The sequence below is a fragment of the Dacryopinax primogenitus genome (genome assembly GCF_000292625.1).
Source record: "Dacryopinax primogenitus strain DJM-731 SS1 chromosome Unknown DACRYscaffold_19, whole genome shotgun sequence".
Classification (NCBI taxonomy): domain Eukaryota; kingdom Fungi; phylum Basidiomycota; class Dacrymycetes; order Dacrymycetales; family Dacrymycetaceae; genus Dacryopinax; species Dacryopinax primogenitus.
Window position 1 is genome coordinate 576441 of NW_024467216.1, and position 17342 is coordinate 593782.

Consider the following 17342-nt stretch of genomic DNA (forward strand, 5'->3'; position numbering starts at 1 on the left):
ATAAAGTATTAGCGCGACCAACATTATGTTGGGAAAAACTGCACACACATATTCCCATCGTCCTTTTTAGTCACATCTCACACTAAGCTTCACATCGACGTTGCCCCTTGTAGCATTCGAGTATGGGCACACTTCTGCGTGTGCCTTGTCCACGGCTTCTTGCACCTTTTCCTTCTTTGCTTCCATCCCAGGTGCATGGATATCCAAGTCTACTGCGATGGCGAAACCGGGACCGTACGGACCCAAGTGAACATGGGATTTAACGGTGGTCTCGTCGGGAAGCTTGAGGTGCAGGCGAGAGGCGGAGAGGCGGAGAGCACCGAGGAAACAGGCAGCGTAGCCGATAGCTAGGGCACTGAATCAAAAGAGATAAAATCACCGAAAGAAAACATGAGTTCCTTTTGGAAGATGGGGTGGGAGATATGGCGCACCGAACAGCTGCTCCGGGTTATGTCCGTCACCCTTCCCACCCAGCTCCTTGGGTGGAACCATCTTGATGCTCAAACTGCCATCGTTCAAGCTAGACGTACCATTGCGCCCTCCGCCAGTTGCTGTGAAGACAGAGAATCACGTTAGCACTAGGTGGCGGGACAGAGGAGGAAGAGGCACCAGTTGCTTCGGCAGTATATGCGACCTTTTGGAGCGTGATGAAGGTGCGTCTCCCCATGGTCACTGGAGCGCGGAGTGCGCGACGGGCGATGAGACGGGTAGCAGGAAGAGCATACATTTGGGCTGGATAGGACAAGAAGGAGGGATGGGGTGAAGGGGAAGGAGGGGGAATGCCAGGCCGGAAGGGATGTTTATAGTGTGTTTCATCCATTACGTAGACGCACGTGAGACCCCCACACCCCTTATTTTTAGGACTGTGCTTCGCGTACCTAAACGCCCGTGCAGAAGGGACAAAACATAAGCATACATATTGGCATTGTACAGTGGCCAGTGTAGAGGAAGATCAGTCGTCACAGTTGGTGATGTTCAAACACTGCAAACCCTCTTCAGTCACAACCTCCCCTGGATCCATATCAATCTCCATCATCCATGTCCTGAATGGTGCATGATCGATCCTAGATGGCTAATGGCCACCCAGAATGTGTATGACACTGCGTTGTTTGCGTGCGTTAAATGCTGTGTCATGAAACCGTCGAGTCGGCGTATGCCTTTATTGACACTTCTCTGGTCCAATGCTGGTGCTTGTACCGTGACGATTCAACTAGATCGGGGTTCACGATTTCCAGATTTGAAGGAACTCCATCGTCGATCCACTTATTGGTATGAGAGCCAATTCTTGCGCTTCATCGTCCACAACGTACCGCGTCGAATTGCCTCGGCAAACCAGGTTTCCATCATGGAAGATCGAGTTAATCCAGAATCGACGTCGTAAAAGACGCAACGGCCGCGATATTTTACCGCAAATTCCCGTTTAGCTCTCACGACGTTGTTGGAACGCAACATTAAACGCCTCTCGGGTGTAAGAACGAGAATCAGTTCGCGTAGCCTTGGATGAGACTCGATGAGAACGGCAAGCAGGCTTGCGTCCAGGGAGCTGTTTGAGACGGTTGCTAACACTTCGAGCGATGTCCAGCAGTCGGTGAAGTGAACATGGCCAAGTCGGAGAAGTGCCTGCCGCTTGAGATGGGGTAGTTCGGGAACGGGGACAGGGACAGGCCTATCCACACCGCTGATATCGAAAAGATACGGATATTTGAACGTATTTGATGTTTCCCAAAGACGGGGAAAGCGGGTCTTGAATTCGAGGTACGTGTAGGGACATTGTCCCAGGATATCAAATCCCATTGTATTGTCGATTATTAAAAAGCGTTCGAGGGTGCCACCGACGTCGCGAATCAAGGGCCAGAGATCATGATGTTCGAGTGCTGATCCTTCTATTGTAAGGTCGCGTATCGGTAGGTTTGCGGGAGGGTTTCGTTTGACGAGAAGGTCCACTTGACGCTTGCTAGTCAGATGTACTCGTTGGTACAGAAATGGCCGCGTGAACTCCAGAAGACGCCAAGAGACATGGATCAGAGCCAAGATGTCTTGTGTAGTGCCCGGTTCGTAGATGAATGCGTCTTCTGATCGGGGAGACACCGCAAACTCGATGATGCATCGAAGAATGTCATCGTTCAGCACAGGTATGCGTGTTTGTTTTGTCTCGGGCGATATCGCAGAAGCCACAGGTGGAGGTGATGGAGGACTGACCGCCTCCAAAATCCCCAAGCATTCGTCGTCCGTCATGTACGCGGGTCATTAATAAGCAAGAATATGGTACAAGTGTACAGATGGTCGGCCGAAGTAGGATTTAGCCAAATTTCGGCCAGCAGAAGAATGGGAAGTCGCTGCTTAGATGTGAACGTCGTCGTCAGTCCGAACGCCCTCTCTCCACGGCGGCATTCTGACGGCCAAAACGGGAATAGTTCTGGGCGGGCCGGAACCAAAATCAAATCCCCCGGGCCGCCGACCATCCACTTTGCTCCTCATCGCTGCCCACCAGCAACGCGCATACATCCCCTCCAAAACGGCTACCATGTTGGCCTCCCTCCGTACCGCGAGCCGCCCGCTTGTCCGCCGTGCGGTGAGTACTTTTCAGTTCACACGCCACGTATATGCTCATTGTTTATGTAGTGGCTTGCCCGATCGGTCCAGACCACGTCCGACTCCACCAGGCTCACGTCTGACATCCCAGAGTCGCACTCGGAGCCATTCAAGCTGACTCTCCACGAGAATGCATTCCATGGCTTCAAGACCGAAGTTCCATCTCAGGAGGTGGATGTGACCAAGGAGCTGTTGCTAGACATGTATCATAAGATGTCGGCCATGCGTCGCATGGAGATGGCTGCCGATCAGCTGTACAAGGCGAAGATGATCCGTGGTTTCTGCCATCTTGCCATCGGACAGGCGAGCGCTCCAACAGGTGTACCTTCATGTTGTGGCTAACATACTTATCAGGAAGCTATCTCCGTCGGACTGGAGTCAGCCATCACCTTCGAGGATCTCGTTATCACGGCCTATCGTTGCCATCCTTACGCCGTCATGCGTGGGGGCACGATCAAGGGTGTGATTGCTGAGCTACTCGGTCGTGAGGATGGCATGTCTCACGGCAAGGGTGGCTCGATGCATATCTTCACCCCTCGTTTCTTCGGCGGTAACGGGATTGTCGGGGCCCAAGTCCCCATCGGCGCTGGTATTGCGCTCGCTCAGAAGTACTTGGGCAGCAAGAAGGCTACTTTCACGCTCTATGGTGATGGTGCCGCTAACCAGGGCCAGGTGTTTGAGGCATTCAACATGGTCCGCATACATGTGTATGTTTGTTCTTGCTTCCTGATTGCTTTCACAGGCCAAGCTCCACAACCTGCCGTGCGTTTTCGTCTGCGAGAACAACAAGTACGGTATGGGCACTTCCGCTGAGCGTAGCTCTGCGAACACCCAGTACTACACTCGCGGTGACTATATTCCCGGTATCCAGGTCAACGGTATGGACATCATCGCCGTCCACCAGGCATGCAAGCATGCACGTGAGTGGGTTCTCAACGACAAGGGACCACTTCTGCTCGAGTTCGTCACCTACCGCTACGGTGGTCACTCCATGTCCGACCCCGGTACAACTTATCGTACGCGTGAGGAGATCCAGCAGATGCGGAGCACTCAGGATCCCATCCGTGGGCTCCAAAAATACCTGGAGGAGTGGGGCGTCGCGACCGAGGATACGCTCAAGGACCTCGACAAGCAGGCACGTGACGAAGTGAATGAGGCTGTTGAGGTCGCAAAAGCCTCCCCCGAGCCGACGGCTAAGGACCTCTTCACCGACATTTACTATGAGAACACCTCGCCGCCGTTCATGCGTGGCCGGTCTCGTGAAGAGGTGAGTTCACAGTTTTCGATGTCGTCCCTTGTCTAACCCTGGAGCAGATTCACTGGTACTAGATAGCTTACCTCCTACATACCGGCTTGAATCTCATACCTAATTCTTTGTCAGTGATTTGGCCGTGTGTCTTGTTATCTATCGGATTGTGCCTCCACATCGGAGTGTGAGCACCGTTATTACACTGTCTGTCCGAGTTGCGCCCTGCAGTAGTATGATCGAGCATGGCGAACATTTGTAGAACGTTAATTTCATTTGCAGGACATCTCTTCACAGAACTACTCTGGGACTTCGCTGATGACTGCGGGAAACTGGCTTACCAAAAGAAAGTAGGAGTCGACCAATTAATCCAGTAGCTTGGATCCCACACGGTTCCGTTGAACACCCCGTTAGTGGAGAAGTAATTCGTGTTCGTGTTGGGCTGGTCAAGCAGGAACTTGTCGAAGAAGGCAAACAACGAATCTTCCAAAGTGGGCGGGAAGTAACAGTGGCTATGGTTGCCAACCTGAACGAAACCGTGATACTCGGGGATGCCCAACGCTTCGTAGACTGTGTGGGCGGCGGTCATGCAGCCGTACCCAGACAGTGGGCTGAGCCATTCGTAATCGGTGTTCTCGTACGAAATAAGACCGCGAGGTGCGACAAGTGCAGCCAGCATGTGGTGATCGTACGGGAGCAGGCTGATGTTGTAGACGTAGTTGTTAAAGTTGGTAGAGAACCAAACGTTCTCCATCACAATCTCGGTCGCTTGCTGGACGACGTCGCCACTGTCCTGTTCGTACTTGGATAAGCGCCAGCAAGTGTCGCCTCCGGAGCCGGACTCCTGAGGAATCGTCAAGGCAATGCGAGGCTCGAATGCACCTGCCATTAGCGCCCCCTTGCCGTCACGAGAACAACCCGTCACTGCGATCTTCGCAAGGTTGAGATTGGCAGAGTCGTTTTCCTCAAGCGCGTCGATAATACGGCTCACACCCCATACCCAGGCAGTCATAGCGCTAGCGGTGACATTGCCGTACAGGTTGTAGAACAACCCAACCCCACGACTAGCGGGGCTGCTGTTCTGTTGGCCGATGAGGGAGTTGGGGTATGTCAAGACTGCGACCTGCAGTTTGGGATGAGTATCATTCCCAATGCTGTCGAGTTCTGGAACGTACCCCAGGAGGGACGGGGATACTCAATCCATCGTAAGCGATGACGACTGGCCATCCGCCTTGCGGCGCAGTGGTGTTCGGGTATGTGATAGTATTCACCCAGGAGATTGTGTTTGACGAAGACCCAGCAGTGACGGTGAAGTTGGCATTGGTACCCTGCCTGGAGAAAGCGGACTTGACAACCTGGGGCCTTCCGGGCAGTGAACCAGCTTCGTAGCCTTGAATCAACGATGCAATCTGGGAACGACGACAGTCCCAGTCAGAAAACGTCCGCACCGGTTGACCATTGTCGAAGAGGAACGGGTTCGGGAGCTTGTCGTTGTTGTATGGAACATACGTCGGCGTGCTACAGACGGCACGCTCGGCAGCTGGCACCGCAGCCACAGAAGAGGCGAGAAGCAGAATGGACACCGCCAGCGAAATCATGACCGATATAATCGCGCGTTGGACACCAGCGAGGTGTTATGATTCGACCTGAAAACTTGCCCTTAAGTACAGTTCCTTCGAGATAGGAGCTGCCAGGTTGGGCATCTTCTTCTCCTCATCTCTCGGGGAAAGTAAACCGCAAACGTTCGAAAACGGTGCATTTGTCAGTCCGTGCTCAAGACTTCTCGGGCAGCAAGATACAAAAGGCAATTTAGCCAGAGATTCGTTACGTCTATCCAACGATTCAAACGTTTTCGCGAGGACGGATATAGGCTGAAGAGGATCTTGCCAGAGTACAGTGTTCAATGTCGGAAGAAAGGGAAGAACAACATCAGACTTCTTTGGCACGCGATGAGGGACGGGAAGGACATTCACGCGTTGGAATCCGGCGCACGGGACCCCTTCCCCATGGGGAGCGACCTCGATGAGAATTTGCCACGAGATTTTCTGTGTATTGAACATAGGGACGCCGCACGGAGATGAAAGGAATGGGGTTAGGCATACATAACATGCATGCGGCTCAGATGAAAATAGAAGCAACTCGTCTACAATGCTCGATGCTGAACATTTGGCTTTGGAACATTCAGCTTCGTCTGATTGATAGACCGAGCGGGCCGCCATACCCGCCTTGAAGAGATGTTAGGTACTTCCACCATATTCTTGTCTTGCGTGCATGATGTCAAGGCGTTTGAGGTCACTTTGTCAACCTCGGGCCGGCAGAAGGAGGTACCTCACAAGGGACATCTACAAGCATTTGATTCAGAGATCAGTGCACTCGTGGAACTATCAGCCCAGATCACTCGACAAACAAACAGACCTCTGATGAAGAGATCCGATACTACCCGTACACACGCGTATCCAATTCTTTGATCAACCCCGCAATAGTCTCCACAAACTCCTCAGAATCGGTCATGTTGTAGAAATGATGCCCGCCGAGGATGGTTTTAACAAGCGTGTTGGGCTGGTCGCCTAGACGCTCCGCGATCCATGCACCGGTATCGCGACACCATTGGATGCTCGTCTCGCCTATATGACGCTTAGCCAAACATGACAAAAACACAGGAAAAAGACCTACACCAGACGAGCCCCACCCCAAACTCCTTCGGGACATGCCTCAGTCCAACCTCGGCGACCCTCGCACACTCCTTTTCGTCAGTCCTCTCCGCGAGCCATACAGGAAAGTCCTTCAACGCGTTCTTGACATCCGTGCTCTTGCCCAACAAATGCCGTTTCTCCTCCGGAACGGTAGGGATGAGCCATTCTGGGAAGGCCTGAAGGAAAGGCTTGGAGGAATGGATGACGGCGGCGTAGTCTGGCGTGTAAGGAAGGCCGATCGTCTCCCCAGGAGGCTCGAAGAGGATCAGATGTCTGAGATGGGTGTACAGGACGGAGAGGTAAGGAGAGAGGTCGAGCCCCTTTGGCAGTGAAATGGGCGGGTCTTGAGGAGAGGCCAGGAGAGAGAGCAACGTCATGACGCTCGCCGTGCCTTTTGACCTACCGTTGCCGTCAATCAATCAGCCAATCGCTGACGTGTGTAAGTGCTCACCATCCCATCAGGACGATGCCGCCTCTTCCTCTCGCGTCCTTCGAGGGGATGTCCAGCTCGTCAACCGCAAACCGTACAAACCCAGCAAGGTCGAGCATGTACCGCCCTACGGCATCCTTCACTGGTCCTTCATAATACTCGCTAGAGCCCTCGTATCCCCGCCTGTTGTGCGCTATGAACCTGAACCCGGTTTTGGCGAAGATCGAGGCAGAGTTCGCCCATGCGCCTGTAATCACAAATCAGCGGCGAAGACGGTCTTGTTCAAAAGACAGACCCACCAGCATTCGAGGAGAATCCGTGGATGGCGATGATAGTCGTGTATGGCTCGCTCACGCCCTCAGGAACGCCGGTATCAAAGTACCTTAGATGGATGCTCTCCTCTCCAGGTACAGGAGCAAGCGTCGCTGTCTTCCAGTCCAGTGCCATCGCGGGTGCGTGTGACGACGTTTATGAGCAATGTCGACGCATGTCACTGCCCTGCTTGTATAGCGTTAAATGTTGAGCCCAACATGGATGTGTAATGAATGAACAAGGCTAGCAAGTCAGGCGGATCCCTGATCGGGAAGATCTGTTATTCCGGTATTGATAGTTGGTGGTTTTGTACTGTTCACAGATGGAACAAGACAGAAACTTTAGCATGTACACTATGCGGATATTGATCAAGGAGTTGACATGTCGGCGGGGATCTCGGGCCAAACCCTCCAACTTGGGACGGGATTTGGGGATGGATTTGTCAGATGTTGTGATATTGCATTGAGCAGTTCTCTCTGAGCAACAATTTCCAGTCGAGCACAAAACCAACTGCAAAACCAACTGCCCTTGTCCAACTCCAGCGTGTCGAGACCCAACTTGCCGCATCAAAACCCTCTCTCCCTCATCCACCCAACGACATGCGGCCTCCAATGCCCTCTGAACTCCACATGTCCGGGCATCCTCACCCGGCTGAGCAGCGTCTCTTCCGTCACGCCCAGAGGCTTGAACAACGTCTCCATCAGATCTTGCTGCAGTTTCTGCCCAACGTTCAGTTCGGTCAGAGGATACAGACCTCCCGTGGTGATACAACGGAGGCGGGAGAGCAGAACATACCTTCGAGTCACCCTTCACTAGGCGAATGAGCGTCCTCTTCCTCCCATTCCTCACTATATCCTCATACACCGGTTCCCCACCCCTGGCCGTGCGCATAATATAATACCCATAGTTCACGCCCCTATGTTCATCCTTCGCCTTGTACTTCGCAGAATCGTATTTCTTTACCCGGGGAGCCTCCGAATCGGCGAGAGAGGAGGGAAGCGCGTCGTGGTGCTCTATAGAGATAGGCGGCTCGGTGGGTTTTGGCGCAGTCGGACGACCAGAATCACCTGAGAGGATGGGAGGAGGTGTAGGTTGGTCGGCGCTCGGTGAAGGGGCGGTAGAGAGGGCGCGGAAGGTAGGTGAGAGGGCTCGGAGGGGGCATGTTGTGGGTCGGACGAAGACGCGAGGGCAGAGGAAGACTGGAGGAAGAACCATTTTCGCTTCTAGTTTCCTTTTTAGTCACTGTCAAACGAAGTCAGTGACAATCCTTTAAAATAAAGCAAAATTGCGAACGAAGGCTCGTGGTGGTCCAAGTGCAGAAGCGGAACAGTGAGCCCAGAGGCGATTTGTGATAACAAACAGCCCTCGAAGTGTTTCCTCACAGCAGAAATAACTTCTTTCTTGCCAGACAAGTCTTATTAGCAAGCAGAGAGGGGTTTTATATGATAATCGACTTTTGATAGCAGGCGCACGATTACCATTCGACAGCTGAACTCTGGTCAAAGAAAAAGGGAAACAACGAACCCTAACTCCGACGTGCAAAACGCCGAACCTGTCAACAGATGAAGCCCATCAATCCTGTTCTATTATTCATTACAACATCGATGTAACCAATAAACAATCACAGCTCTAGCTTCGCCATACGCAGTATCTCATCCTGAGGATACAACTGGGCGAAGCGGTCAGGAACTCACTGCAGAACCAGCTCACAAACCTAATTTGTGGGACAGGTTCACCTTCCAGGTGTTTGAGGGACACAACGAGACTATGCAGTCGGGAAGCTTCCAAGGGTAAAAAGCGTCTCCTTTCCCTTGCGTTTCTTCTTCCCACCTCCGTTTGTATTTGCTCCAGCGGCAGCCGGTGCATTCCCTCCCCCTGAGGCCACGCCATCCTCCATCCCGTCCGGCGCCGTCGCCTCCGTAGGACTGCTCGGACCACTCCCGCTTCCCAAAGGCCTGCCCCAACTACTCCCTCCCGCCGGCTTTCCCCAACTACTGCTCGAGTCCTGCTGCCCCAAAATATTCCTCAAACTGCTGTTTCCCCCCTTTGCTCCTAGTGGCACCTTGATAACTTCCCTCGTTGGCAAACCCGGGAACTGGCGGCCGTCCGCCTGCGGAGGTGGGCGGCGGGGCGTTGCGCTAGGCGTGTTGGGAACGGAGGACGGCGTCGTAGTGAAAGAGCGAGCGGGAATGGAGTGTGCCTGGACACTTGGTGGAGGAGGCGGCGCAGGAGCTGGGCGGGGTGAAGCCGAACTTGAGCCGGAGGCAGACGCCGACCAAGCAGTCGCTCCAGGTCGGCGCGGTGCCGGTGCGGCCAGTGAGGCGGAGAGGGCAGGGAAAGCCTGCGCAGATGTTTGCTGCCTTCCTGGCACAGCAGAGAGGGCCACTGGGGGAGGCACAGTACGCTGTGCCGCACTCTCGACACGGTCCCAAACCGTCCTGTGCGGTGCGCCTCTCCTGCCGGTGCTTGCTGGTCCCGCTCGGCCACCGCCTCCAAGTGGAAGTGGAACAGCAATCCCCCTTCCGCTCGCGACGGCACTGAAGCCAGAATCCCTGCTAAGGCTGGGGAAGGCGCCGGCCCTCTCTGCCCTGAACCCGTTGATAGCGGTTCTCAGTTCCTGTTCCTCGTCTGTTCCCAGTTTGCCTCGGTTCGCCAACCCTTGGAGCGCTTTGATTACCAGTTCGTCTGGGTCGCCAGCACGGGAGAGGGTGGGCGACGTGGGATTGTGAAGGAGGGAAATAAGAATGGTGAGGAGGTCTTTGGCACTTTGCTGATGAGAAAGCCATGCAAGCAAGGAGGAGCGGAGTGCGAGCAATTGAGTGGGCGGTAGGACGGGGAGCGGGTTGAGGAGCGCTTGCCACGCAGTTACCTGAGCGTCCGTCAAGGGCTGGCGTTCGAGCGCTTCCCTCGCCTGATCAGAGTCTTCCTGAGCCGGAGTGCCCATCCCATCCAGGCCAGCGGTAGTCAGCTGAGCGCCAAACCTTCCTCTCCTACCCCCTCTCCCTTGTCCCGCATTCGAGGAAGTTGACACGCTTGACGCTCCAGGTACAGAGTCGAACATGTTTACTAGCTCGCGCATCTCCCGTAACTCACGTTGGCTCATCTCACCTCCGTGCGTTTCGACATAGTGCGCCTTCAGATCCATATCGCTGGGGAAGACAACGAAGTGCTGGCTGATGCAGTTGGGGTGTGGACAGGGGTAGTGCGCGCTTTGAAAGTGCCTTTGGAGAGATTCATAATTAAGGAAGCTGCAAAGGGGTGAAGGATGTACTGTTAGTTCGACAAAAAGGCTGAATGTAAGCGGAACCTACTAGACATCCCGCTCCCCTGCATTGCGACATATAAAGCACTCTTCATGTTTTTCTTTCAGATGTGCATACAGTTCGTCGCTGGATGCGAAACATTCTCGGCAGAAAGCGCACATTGGATGGCTCCATTCGACCATGTCTTCTTCTTCTTCTTCGGCCTCCCCGTCCGCACCATTGTCCATATCAACATCCCTTGTCGCGGCAGGACCGGCACCTCTGGATAAGCCGCCACGCCCTCTTCCTCGCCCGCGTCGCCCGCGCCCTCGCTGCATGTCGATCGGTACTGTCGACAAATTTGGCAGGTGCACCACGAGCTGCCTTGGCGTGTACAGTACATGCTCATGCGCAAATATCTTCTTGCTCTTCACGCAGAGTTCGCACAATAGCCTTCCGTGCTGCTCTCGGGTATGCCGAGCGAGCTCAATGAAGCCACGTGAAGCGACAAACGAGCATGGAGTTGGAGGTGCGCCACGGGGAGGGGAAGACCCAGGCTCAGTAAGCGAATGAAGGGAGGAGAATGGACAATTGAATCGCAAAAGCTGAAGAGTGGCCTGCTTGATTGGAAGAGACTGAAAAGCGGTCGACTGCTGTTCATCGCTGAAGGGGCACTTTGCGAGAAAATCGTCGAAGACTTTCTCTCTATCTTCCTGAGTGGTGACGCCTAAGCTACCAGGGTTGGGGAGGGTAGAGGGAAGGAGGAACAACAGGCGCGGTTGAGGCTGTTTGCAGACTGTGCAGGACTGTGACTTGTATAGGGCGCGAAGACGGAGAGCACAAGTATGGCAGGTAGTATGCAAGCAAGGAGATAAGGAGATGTAGGTAATCGCATTAGCGCATATATGACAAACTGCGCTGTCTCCGTCATCAATGTCTTCGTCGGCATCTGGGTTAGGAGAAGCGAGACCAGGAGGCGGTGAACGCGCTGCCAGGATAGATGAGAGCGTCGCCGTGCCAGATGCTGGGGTCGACTTGGACGGCATTGTCTAGGTGTTGTTGTGGTGGTGGTGGTATCAGCCGAATGGCATCGTCGTTGAGGACAGCGAGCAGCAAGTAAGAAGCAGACCAACCAATTAGCGCATACATCTGACTTCCTTTGACTCAAGCTGACCACTTTCCCACGGAGATACTTCTTCCCGGTTCCGAGCACAGCCACACTCAAATTCCTCGCCTATACCGCATGTCCCATCACTGCCCGAAAAATTATAGTCATCATTACTTGCCCATCTACCACCACCACCACCTACCACTCTGCACAAGCGATTCATTGAACGCTTCTGTGTAGTTTTATAACATTACGAACAACCAATTTCGCGGGCATTGTCGACCGTTATAACCACGTCGACAACTCGCGTTTCATAAACAAACAGCAAATCTTAACATGGCTTCGTATGTTGTTTCCTGTTCTATGCACCCATGGAACAAACATGCTAACAAACCACCGCAGTACCGAACAATTGCAGGATGTCCAGGCGGAGGAGATTGAGTCCAACTGGGACCAGGTCGTCGACAAGTACGTGCTGGGTCGCTGATCTAGTAGTCCCGGCCCCTGCCGGCCAAGTGGAGGCGCTGATGCTGACTTTCGTGAAATAGTTTCGACAACATGGAACTCAAGCCTGAGCTTCTGCGTGGTGTCTACGCCTATGGGTATGTATATGTATTGGTATCTTACGTGAAACGCGCCCTGATGCGGCTGGCTGTGTTGCAGTTTCGAGCGCCCCTCTGCCATCCAGCAGCGTGCCATCGTCCCCGTGATCAAGGGTCACGATGTTATTGCACAGGCACAGTCGGGTACCGGAAAGACGGCGACCTTCAGCATTTCCATCCTGCAGCGACTGGATCTGTCGGTCAAGGCCACCCAGGCGCTCATCCTTGCCCCTACGCGAGAGCTTGCCCAGCAGATTCAGAAGGTCGTCATTGCCCTTGGTGACTACATGAACATCGAATGCCACGCTTGCATCGGGGGCACAAACGTGCGCGAGGATATGGGGAAGCTGCAGGAAGGTGTACATGTCGTGGTCGGAACCCCCGGCCGTGTCTACGACATGATCAACCGCCGCGCGCTCAGGACCGACAATATTAGGATCTTTTGCCTTGACGAGGCTGATGAGATGCTTGCCCGTGGTTTCCGGGAGCAGATCTACGAGGTCTTCCAGCTTCTTCCTCAGGAAACCCAGGTGGTCCTACTCTCCGCGACGATGCCATCCGACGTGCTCGAGGTGACCAAGAAGTTCATGCGTGACCCCGTGCGCATCCTCGTCAAGCGCGATGAACTTACCCTGGAAGGTATCAAGCAGTTCTACATCGCCGTCGAGAAGGAGGAGTGGAAGCTTGACACACTGTGCGATCTGTACGAGACCGTGACGATCACGCAAGCCGTCATCTTCTGCAACACCCGGCGCAAGGTTGACTGGCTGACCGAGCAGCTCCACAAGCGCGAGTTCACCGTCAGTGCCATGCATGGTGACATGGAGCAGAAGCAGCGCGAGGTGCTCATGAAGGAGTTCCGTTCCGGCTCTTCCCGTGTGCTCATCACCACCGATCTCCTCGCCCGTGGTATCGATGTCCAGCAGGTCTCACTCGTCATCAACTACGATCTCCCCACCAATCGCGAGAACTACATCCATCGGATTGGTCGTGGTGGCCGTTTCGGCCGCAAGGGTGTTGCGATCAACTTCGTCACCACTGAGGATGTGCGCATGCTCCGCGACATCGAGCAGTTCTATAACACCCAGATCGACGAGATGCCATTGAACGTCGCCGACCTCATCTGAGCGCCTCGTTGCTACATCCTTCTGCCTACCCGCCCGACCGCCCAAAAGTACCCGTTTCGGCCGACTCGGAACTCGATCGACCGATAGCCCGCACTCCTTCTACTGTCTCATCGTCTCACTCACACTCGTATTCCGCCCTTGCCGTATCCCTCGCCCCGTCCATTCTCAGCCTGCGCAAAACCCCGACGGCATCGCTGCTCTCCGACATCTGCTCTGCTCTGACCTACTTTGGTTCTCCCATCCTGTGTTTCTCCTCGCACCGCTGACGTAACAAGACGTGACGTATGATACTGCAACGAATGTTGACGAATGTGATTTTCTCTTTTCCATTCCATTTACTCTCCTTCGCCCCTTTCTGCTGTTTGTGTTCATCTGCAAGTACCTCAGCTTTTCGTGTTTCATTCTCCTCTTCGATTGAATCCGTGCCCCTGTGTGTACGTATGTCTATGCATAGCCGTGGTCCAATAGATCTGTGGTTCAAGCGAAACTCTGCAGTCTTTTGTGGGGCAGTGTGCATGTCGATATGCGATTCAACTGAACTGTTCAACCCTAATGAGACCACCTCGGCAGTCTTAAGGTGCTGTCGTGACTGCGGTCAATGACAATGCCTTATAAGTACACTTCGGGCGATAGCCAACACTGTCTTGCATGCTACGAAAGCTCGATCATTCACTGCCTCAAAACTATATCCATCCGCGTCAACACATGTATTAGTACAAAACACATTCCCGGGTTTCGTCTGAAAGCTTGCACGAACTCTACTGGACTGGGTACAAGGTCGCCACTGCCTGATCAGAGAGCTAGGCAAGCGTAAGTCCTGTTCTATTCTCTGACCAGATCACATACCAAGCTCCTGATATCTTATCCTTCGCTTCGGATCGATGCCCTGGAGCTTTTCCAGCATCACATTAGTTTCTTTCTTCAATGCGGCGAGTTCTGTCTCGTCCATGTGAGATCGGGACGTCAACAATCGCTTATAGTGCACCAGTGTCTCAAGACACCATTTGCTGTCAGGTTCGACGGACAGAAGCTCTTCGATCGCGGCGATCTCGCGTTTAAGAACAGGAAGGTCTTCTCCTGATATCGGATGAGCCACGGAAGAAGCATCGGCGAGATCGGTAACATACCATTACCAATGAGCCAGCGATGATACAGCCATGCGCTCTGATCTCCCGGATCTGTGTACAGTGCTTGCTGCACAAATTCAAATTCTGTTACTCTGATCAGAAACAAGCTCATACGTGGCACGACCGCACTATGACGCACCAGTGTCCTTCACCTTCCGGACATCCTCCGCCGAAGAACCTTCTTCCCAGAGCGCTGTGTAGACCTTCGATCGTTGGTGCCATGCGCTGAAATTCGAAAAACTGGCTTCGATCTTCTTCTTTGTGTAAGTGAGTTCATCTTGCAATGTCCGTAGTCCGGGGTCGGACGCCAATATGTTTCGTCGGTAGTTCCACGCATGAACTGATGTGAGCAGTCAACGTCCATGTTCGAGCAGACATGCGCATATAACGCACAGTTTCTCGCATCAGCCTCCAGCATCCTCTCGTCTATGAAGAGCTCTCTTGTCCACATCTGTCGCTTCCAACTCTTCTCGACAGGAGCGCCGTCTGGACCCGGCGGGACGTTTGCAAGGCACCATCTTCTGTGATTCCAGATCCAGTACACCTTCGGGTGAACCTTCAGTGCACCGGTCGTGAAGTTCAATTCGGATTGGAGGAGTGTGAATATTCCCTCTGGTGAAAGATTGGGAAAGAGACCGTTTAGGAGGATCAGCCGTCGATAGTTCCAGATACTGTAAAGCTCGGGATTGAGACCGAGGAGTTTGGTTGTGAGGTCAAAGGATTCTTGTGTGAAAGCCGATGCTCGTTTCTATAGAGATATGTAAAGGACATTTGACCTCACTGTGAAGCACAACTTACTCTAGCGAGCACGTCGTCAGTCAGCTCAAGGTATGCATTCAGCTTTGAGCGCTCCTTCTCGCGTCGAGCAGCAACCACATCAGCGCTCTCCCTGGCCCTCTTTACTCCATGCTGTTCGTTTCATCAGCGGGGTCCATTCCCGGGTTCTACTGAGTACTTACTGACATCTCTGAGAATCAGACTAGCACAATAGAGATAGCAAGCTGTACGCTGCGGCCGGGCTCACCGCTGACCGATGCGTCCTACGCGTTTAGGGTCCATCGCTGATATGGGGACCGTTCGTGCACGCCTCATGTTCATCCCCCTACTGGACCGTTCCTAGGTGCCTACCACCATGTGGCACCGGGTAGACCTATAAAGACAACCACGGCTGGCTGCCTGGCATGACCGCGCTGGATAACTTGCTCTATAACTTCATCTTTATACCGTTGCTTTCACCTCGTGAGCCTAATGGGAGATCGGCCTGGATATGCCCCGCTCGGGGACTTCTACTGTGTGCCGTCCGAGTATGCCGAGGACCTCAGTAGGTACGGCCCCGGTGGTTTCCACCCCGTCCACCTTGGCGATGTGCTTTCTGTACTTCCTGGTGGCGATGGACCAAGATACCGCATCCTCCACAAGCTTGGCTACGGGGGGCAGGCAACGGTATGGCTTGCAGAAGACATGGCGAGCGAGAAGTACTTTCTCCATTCATTTTCCGTGAGTCAAACGCCAACATTTATTTGCTTAGTAAGCGTGGGGTTGCAATAAAGATCCTCAGCTCCAACTGCAGCGGGCACGGCCTGGATAATGAGATTTCTATTCTGTTGTCTTTGGCTCAGCACCACCGAGATGCAGCCCACCCAGGCTCACGGAACGTCGTTCGACTATTAGATTTTTTCAAGCTACATGGACCGAACGGCGAGCATGATGTTCTTGTCTTCAACCTCTGCTTCGCGATGAAAGACTTGGACCTGCGGTGGAGTATGAAGACTAGGCGGAGATTCGGTTTGCAGCTCGTACAAGGGCTATCCTACCTGCATGCACATGGCATCGTTCACGGAGGTGCGCTCGAAGGGTAACCTTGCTCAAGTTACTAAGGTGAAACTTAGACCTACACCGTGCAAACTTAGGCATCCACATACGCGCAATGGATACGATACCCGCTGAACGTGTCCTAGCACATCTCCTCCTCCGCCTGACACCGGTCGTTCCACGCGACTGTTTGAAGTATCCACCTGCGTTAATGCCAAAATACACGGTCGATCAACCATTCGGGATTGACCCCCAGATGGCACATCGCCTGATCCCTCTGATTGAGGAAGGCGGTATGGAAGATTTACAATTGCAAATCATGGATCTTGGAGAATGTAAGCTTGTGTTGCCCGTGTCCTACAGAAGGCGTCTCTCATACATGGGGCCAGCATATGGAACTGGCCAGCCAATTCCAGAACCAAACATGCGCGCCCTCGTGGCTCTCTCACCCGAGATTTTGCTGGGCGACTTTGTCATGAGTGAAGTTGACTTCACCTTCGGAGTCCGCGCTGATCTGTGGGCACTTGGTTGCACGGTATGCCCGGAACCATTATCTAGGCACCCACTCACGGACCCTTCCGCAGCTCTTCGAACTACTGCTTTGCTTCCGGCCCTTTCCGGGAAGGTCCAAGGATGAGATTTGGTGCATGATGTGTGGTTTGGCTGAGGGGCAAATACCGGAGGAATGGCGTGGTCGGCATGTCCACTTAGATGAGTCCGCGATCAAATGTCTCATGGGGGAGAACACCTGGTCACAACTGCGTGCCGATATGCTCGCAGATCCGTTGCACCGTGTTCCCGAAGCCGATGTCGATCCCGCACTCGCACTTGTTCAGAAGCTGTTGGTCCTTGAACCGTCACAACGTGCGGCGGCATCCGAGGTCCTGCGGGACGAGTGGCTTGTATACGGCTCTGGGGCAGAGAAGGAAGGTAATGACGGAATTCTAGAGCTGACGCCCTCAACAAAGATGCTCAGGGGGACAGCAGGGAAGGGGCAGTGGGAAAGTGCGTGATTACGTTATTTACGTGACCGGATAATTTGTCGGAGATA

General features: G+C 53.7%; 10 protein-coding genes across 10 annotated transcripts; 3 read left to right on the forward strand and 7 right to left on the reverse strand.

Annotated features, from left to right (window-relative positions):
• Window positions 1-66: 66 nt before the first annotated feature.
• On the reverse strand, window positions 67-552 carry DACRYDRAFT_57704 (organic hydroperoxide resistance protein; the record flags this gene model as incomplete). The annotated part of the gene is made up of 2 exons (XM_040775464.1): window positions 67-347; window positions 432-552. Coding segments are annotated over 2 exons (402 nt in total), but the record flags the coding sequence as incomplete, so codon positions are not given.
• Window positions 553-903: 351 nt separating this feature from the next.
• Window positions 904-2367, reverse strand: DACRYDRAFT_118737 (uncharacterized protein). The gene has a single exon (XM_040770648.1). The coding sequence runs from the start codon at window positions 2233-2235 to the stop codon at window positions 1264-1266; it is 972 nt and encodes a 323-aa protein (XP_040625372.1). The 5' UTR covers window positions 2236-2367; the 3' UTR covers window positions 904-1263.
• Window positions 2368-2489: 122 nt separating this feature from the next.
• DACRYDRAFT_24515 (pyruvate dehydrogenase e1 component alpha subunit) lies at window positions 2490-4080 on the forward strand. The gene is made up of 5 exons (XM_040773708.1): window positions 2490-2572; window positions 2623-2895; window positions 2947-3285; window positions 3335-3859; window positions 3907-4080. The coding sequence occupies exons 1-5, from the start codon at window positions 2525-2527 to the stop codon at window positions 3919-3921; spliced, it is 1200 nt and encodes a 399-aa protein (XP_040625373.1). The 5' UTR covers window positions 2490-2524; the 3' UTR covers window positions 3922-4080.
• Window positions 4081-4175: 95 nt separating this feature from the next.
• Window positions 4176-5436, reverse strand: DACRYDRAFT_57350 (uncharacterized protein; the record flags this gene model as incomplete). The annotated part of the gene is made up of 2 exons (XM_040775432.1): window positions 4176-4961; window positions 5014-5436. 2 exons carry the CDS (start codon window positions 5434-5436, stop codon window positions 4176-4178), a joined length of 1209 nt encoding a protein of 402 aa, XP_040625463.1.
• Window positions 5437-6215: 779 nt separating this feature from the next.
• Window positions 6216-7408, reverse strand: DACRYDRAFT_118739 (alpha/beta-hydrolase; the record flags this gene model as incomplete). Its single annotated transcript, XM_040770649.1, has 4 exons — window positions 6216-6462; window positions 6512-6930; window positions 6983-7208; window positions 7261-7408. 4 exons carry the CDS (start codon window positions 7406-7408, stop codon window positions 6275-6277), a joined length of 981 nt encoding a protein of 326 aa, XP_040625374.1. The 3' UTR covers window positions 6216-6274.
• A 332-nt stretch (window positions 7409-7740) lies between these two features.
• Window positions 7741-8687, reverse strand: DACRYDRAFT_24516 (uncharacterized protein). The gene is made up of 3 exons (XM_040773709.1): window positions 8567-8687; window positions 8069-8515; window positions 7741-7992 (listed from the first exon to the last, which is right to left on the reverse strand). The coding sequence occupies exons 2-3, from the start codon at window positions 8486-8488 to the stop codon at window positions 7840-7842; spliced, it is 573 nt and encodes a 190-aa protein (XP_040625375.1). The 5' UTR covers window positions 8489-8515; window positions 8567-8687; the 3' UTR covers window positions 7741-7839.
• Window positions 8688-8850: 163 nt separating this feature from the next.
• On the reverse strand, window positions 8851-11561 carry DACRYDRAFT_118741 (uncharacterized protein; the record flags this gene model as incomplete). Its single annotated transcript, XM_040770650.1, has 2 exons — window positions 8851-10521; window positions 10585-11561. 2 exons carry the CDS (start codon window positions 11559-11561, stop codon window positions 9039-9041), a joined length of 2460 nt encoding a protein of 819 aa, XP_040625376.1. The 3' UTR covers window positions 8851-9038.
• A 316-nt stretch (window positions 11562-11877) lies between these two features.
• Window positions 11878-13735, forward strand: DACRYDRAFT_24519 (DEAD-domain-containing protein). The gene is made up of 4 exons (XM_040773710.1): window positions 11878-11967; window positions 12026-12091; window positions 12172-12225; window positions 12287-13735. The coding sequence occupies exons 1-4, from the start codon at window positions 11960-11962 to the stop codon at window positions 13350-13352; spliced, it is 1194 nt and encodes a 397-aa protein (XP_040625377.1). The 5' UTR covers window positions 11878-11959; the 3' UTR covers window positions 13353-13735.
• Window positions 13736-14190: 455 nt separating this feature from the next.
• DACRYDRAFT_18097 (rab-protein geranylgeranyltransferase) lies at window positions 14191-15444 on the reverse strand (the record flags this gene model as incomplete). The annotated part of the gene is made up of 6 exons (XM_040771332.1): window positions 14191-14429; window positions 14480-14563; window positions 14619-14819; window positions 14873-15227; window positions 15278-15388; window positions 15439-15444. 6 exons carry the CDS (start codon window positions 15442-15444, stop codon window positions 14191-14193), a joined length of 996 nt encoding a protein of 331 aa, XP_040625378.1.
• Window positions 15445-15636: 192 nt separating this feature from the next.
• On the forward strand, window positions 15637-17304 carry DACRYDRAFT_118744 (kinase-like protein; the record flags this gene model as incomplete). Its single annotated transcript, XM_040770651.1, has 5 exons — window positions 15637-15954; window positions 16008-16321; window positions 16369-16626; window positions 16681-16826; window positions 16876-17304. The coding sequence occupies exons 1-5, from the start codon at window positions 15728-15730 to the stop codon at window positions 17302-17304; spliced, it is 1374 nt and encodes a 457-aa protein (XP_040625379.1). The 5' UTR covers window positions 15637-15727.
• Between the last annotated feature and the right edge of the window lie 38 nt (window positions 17305-17342).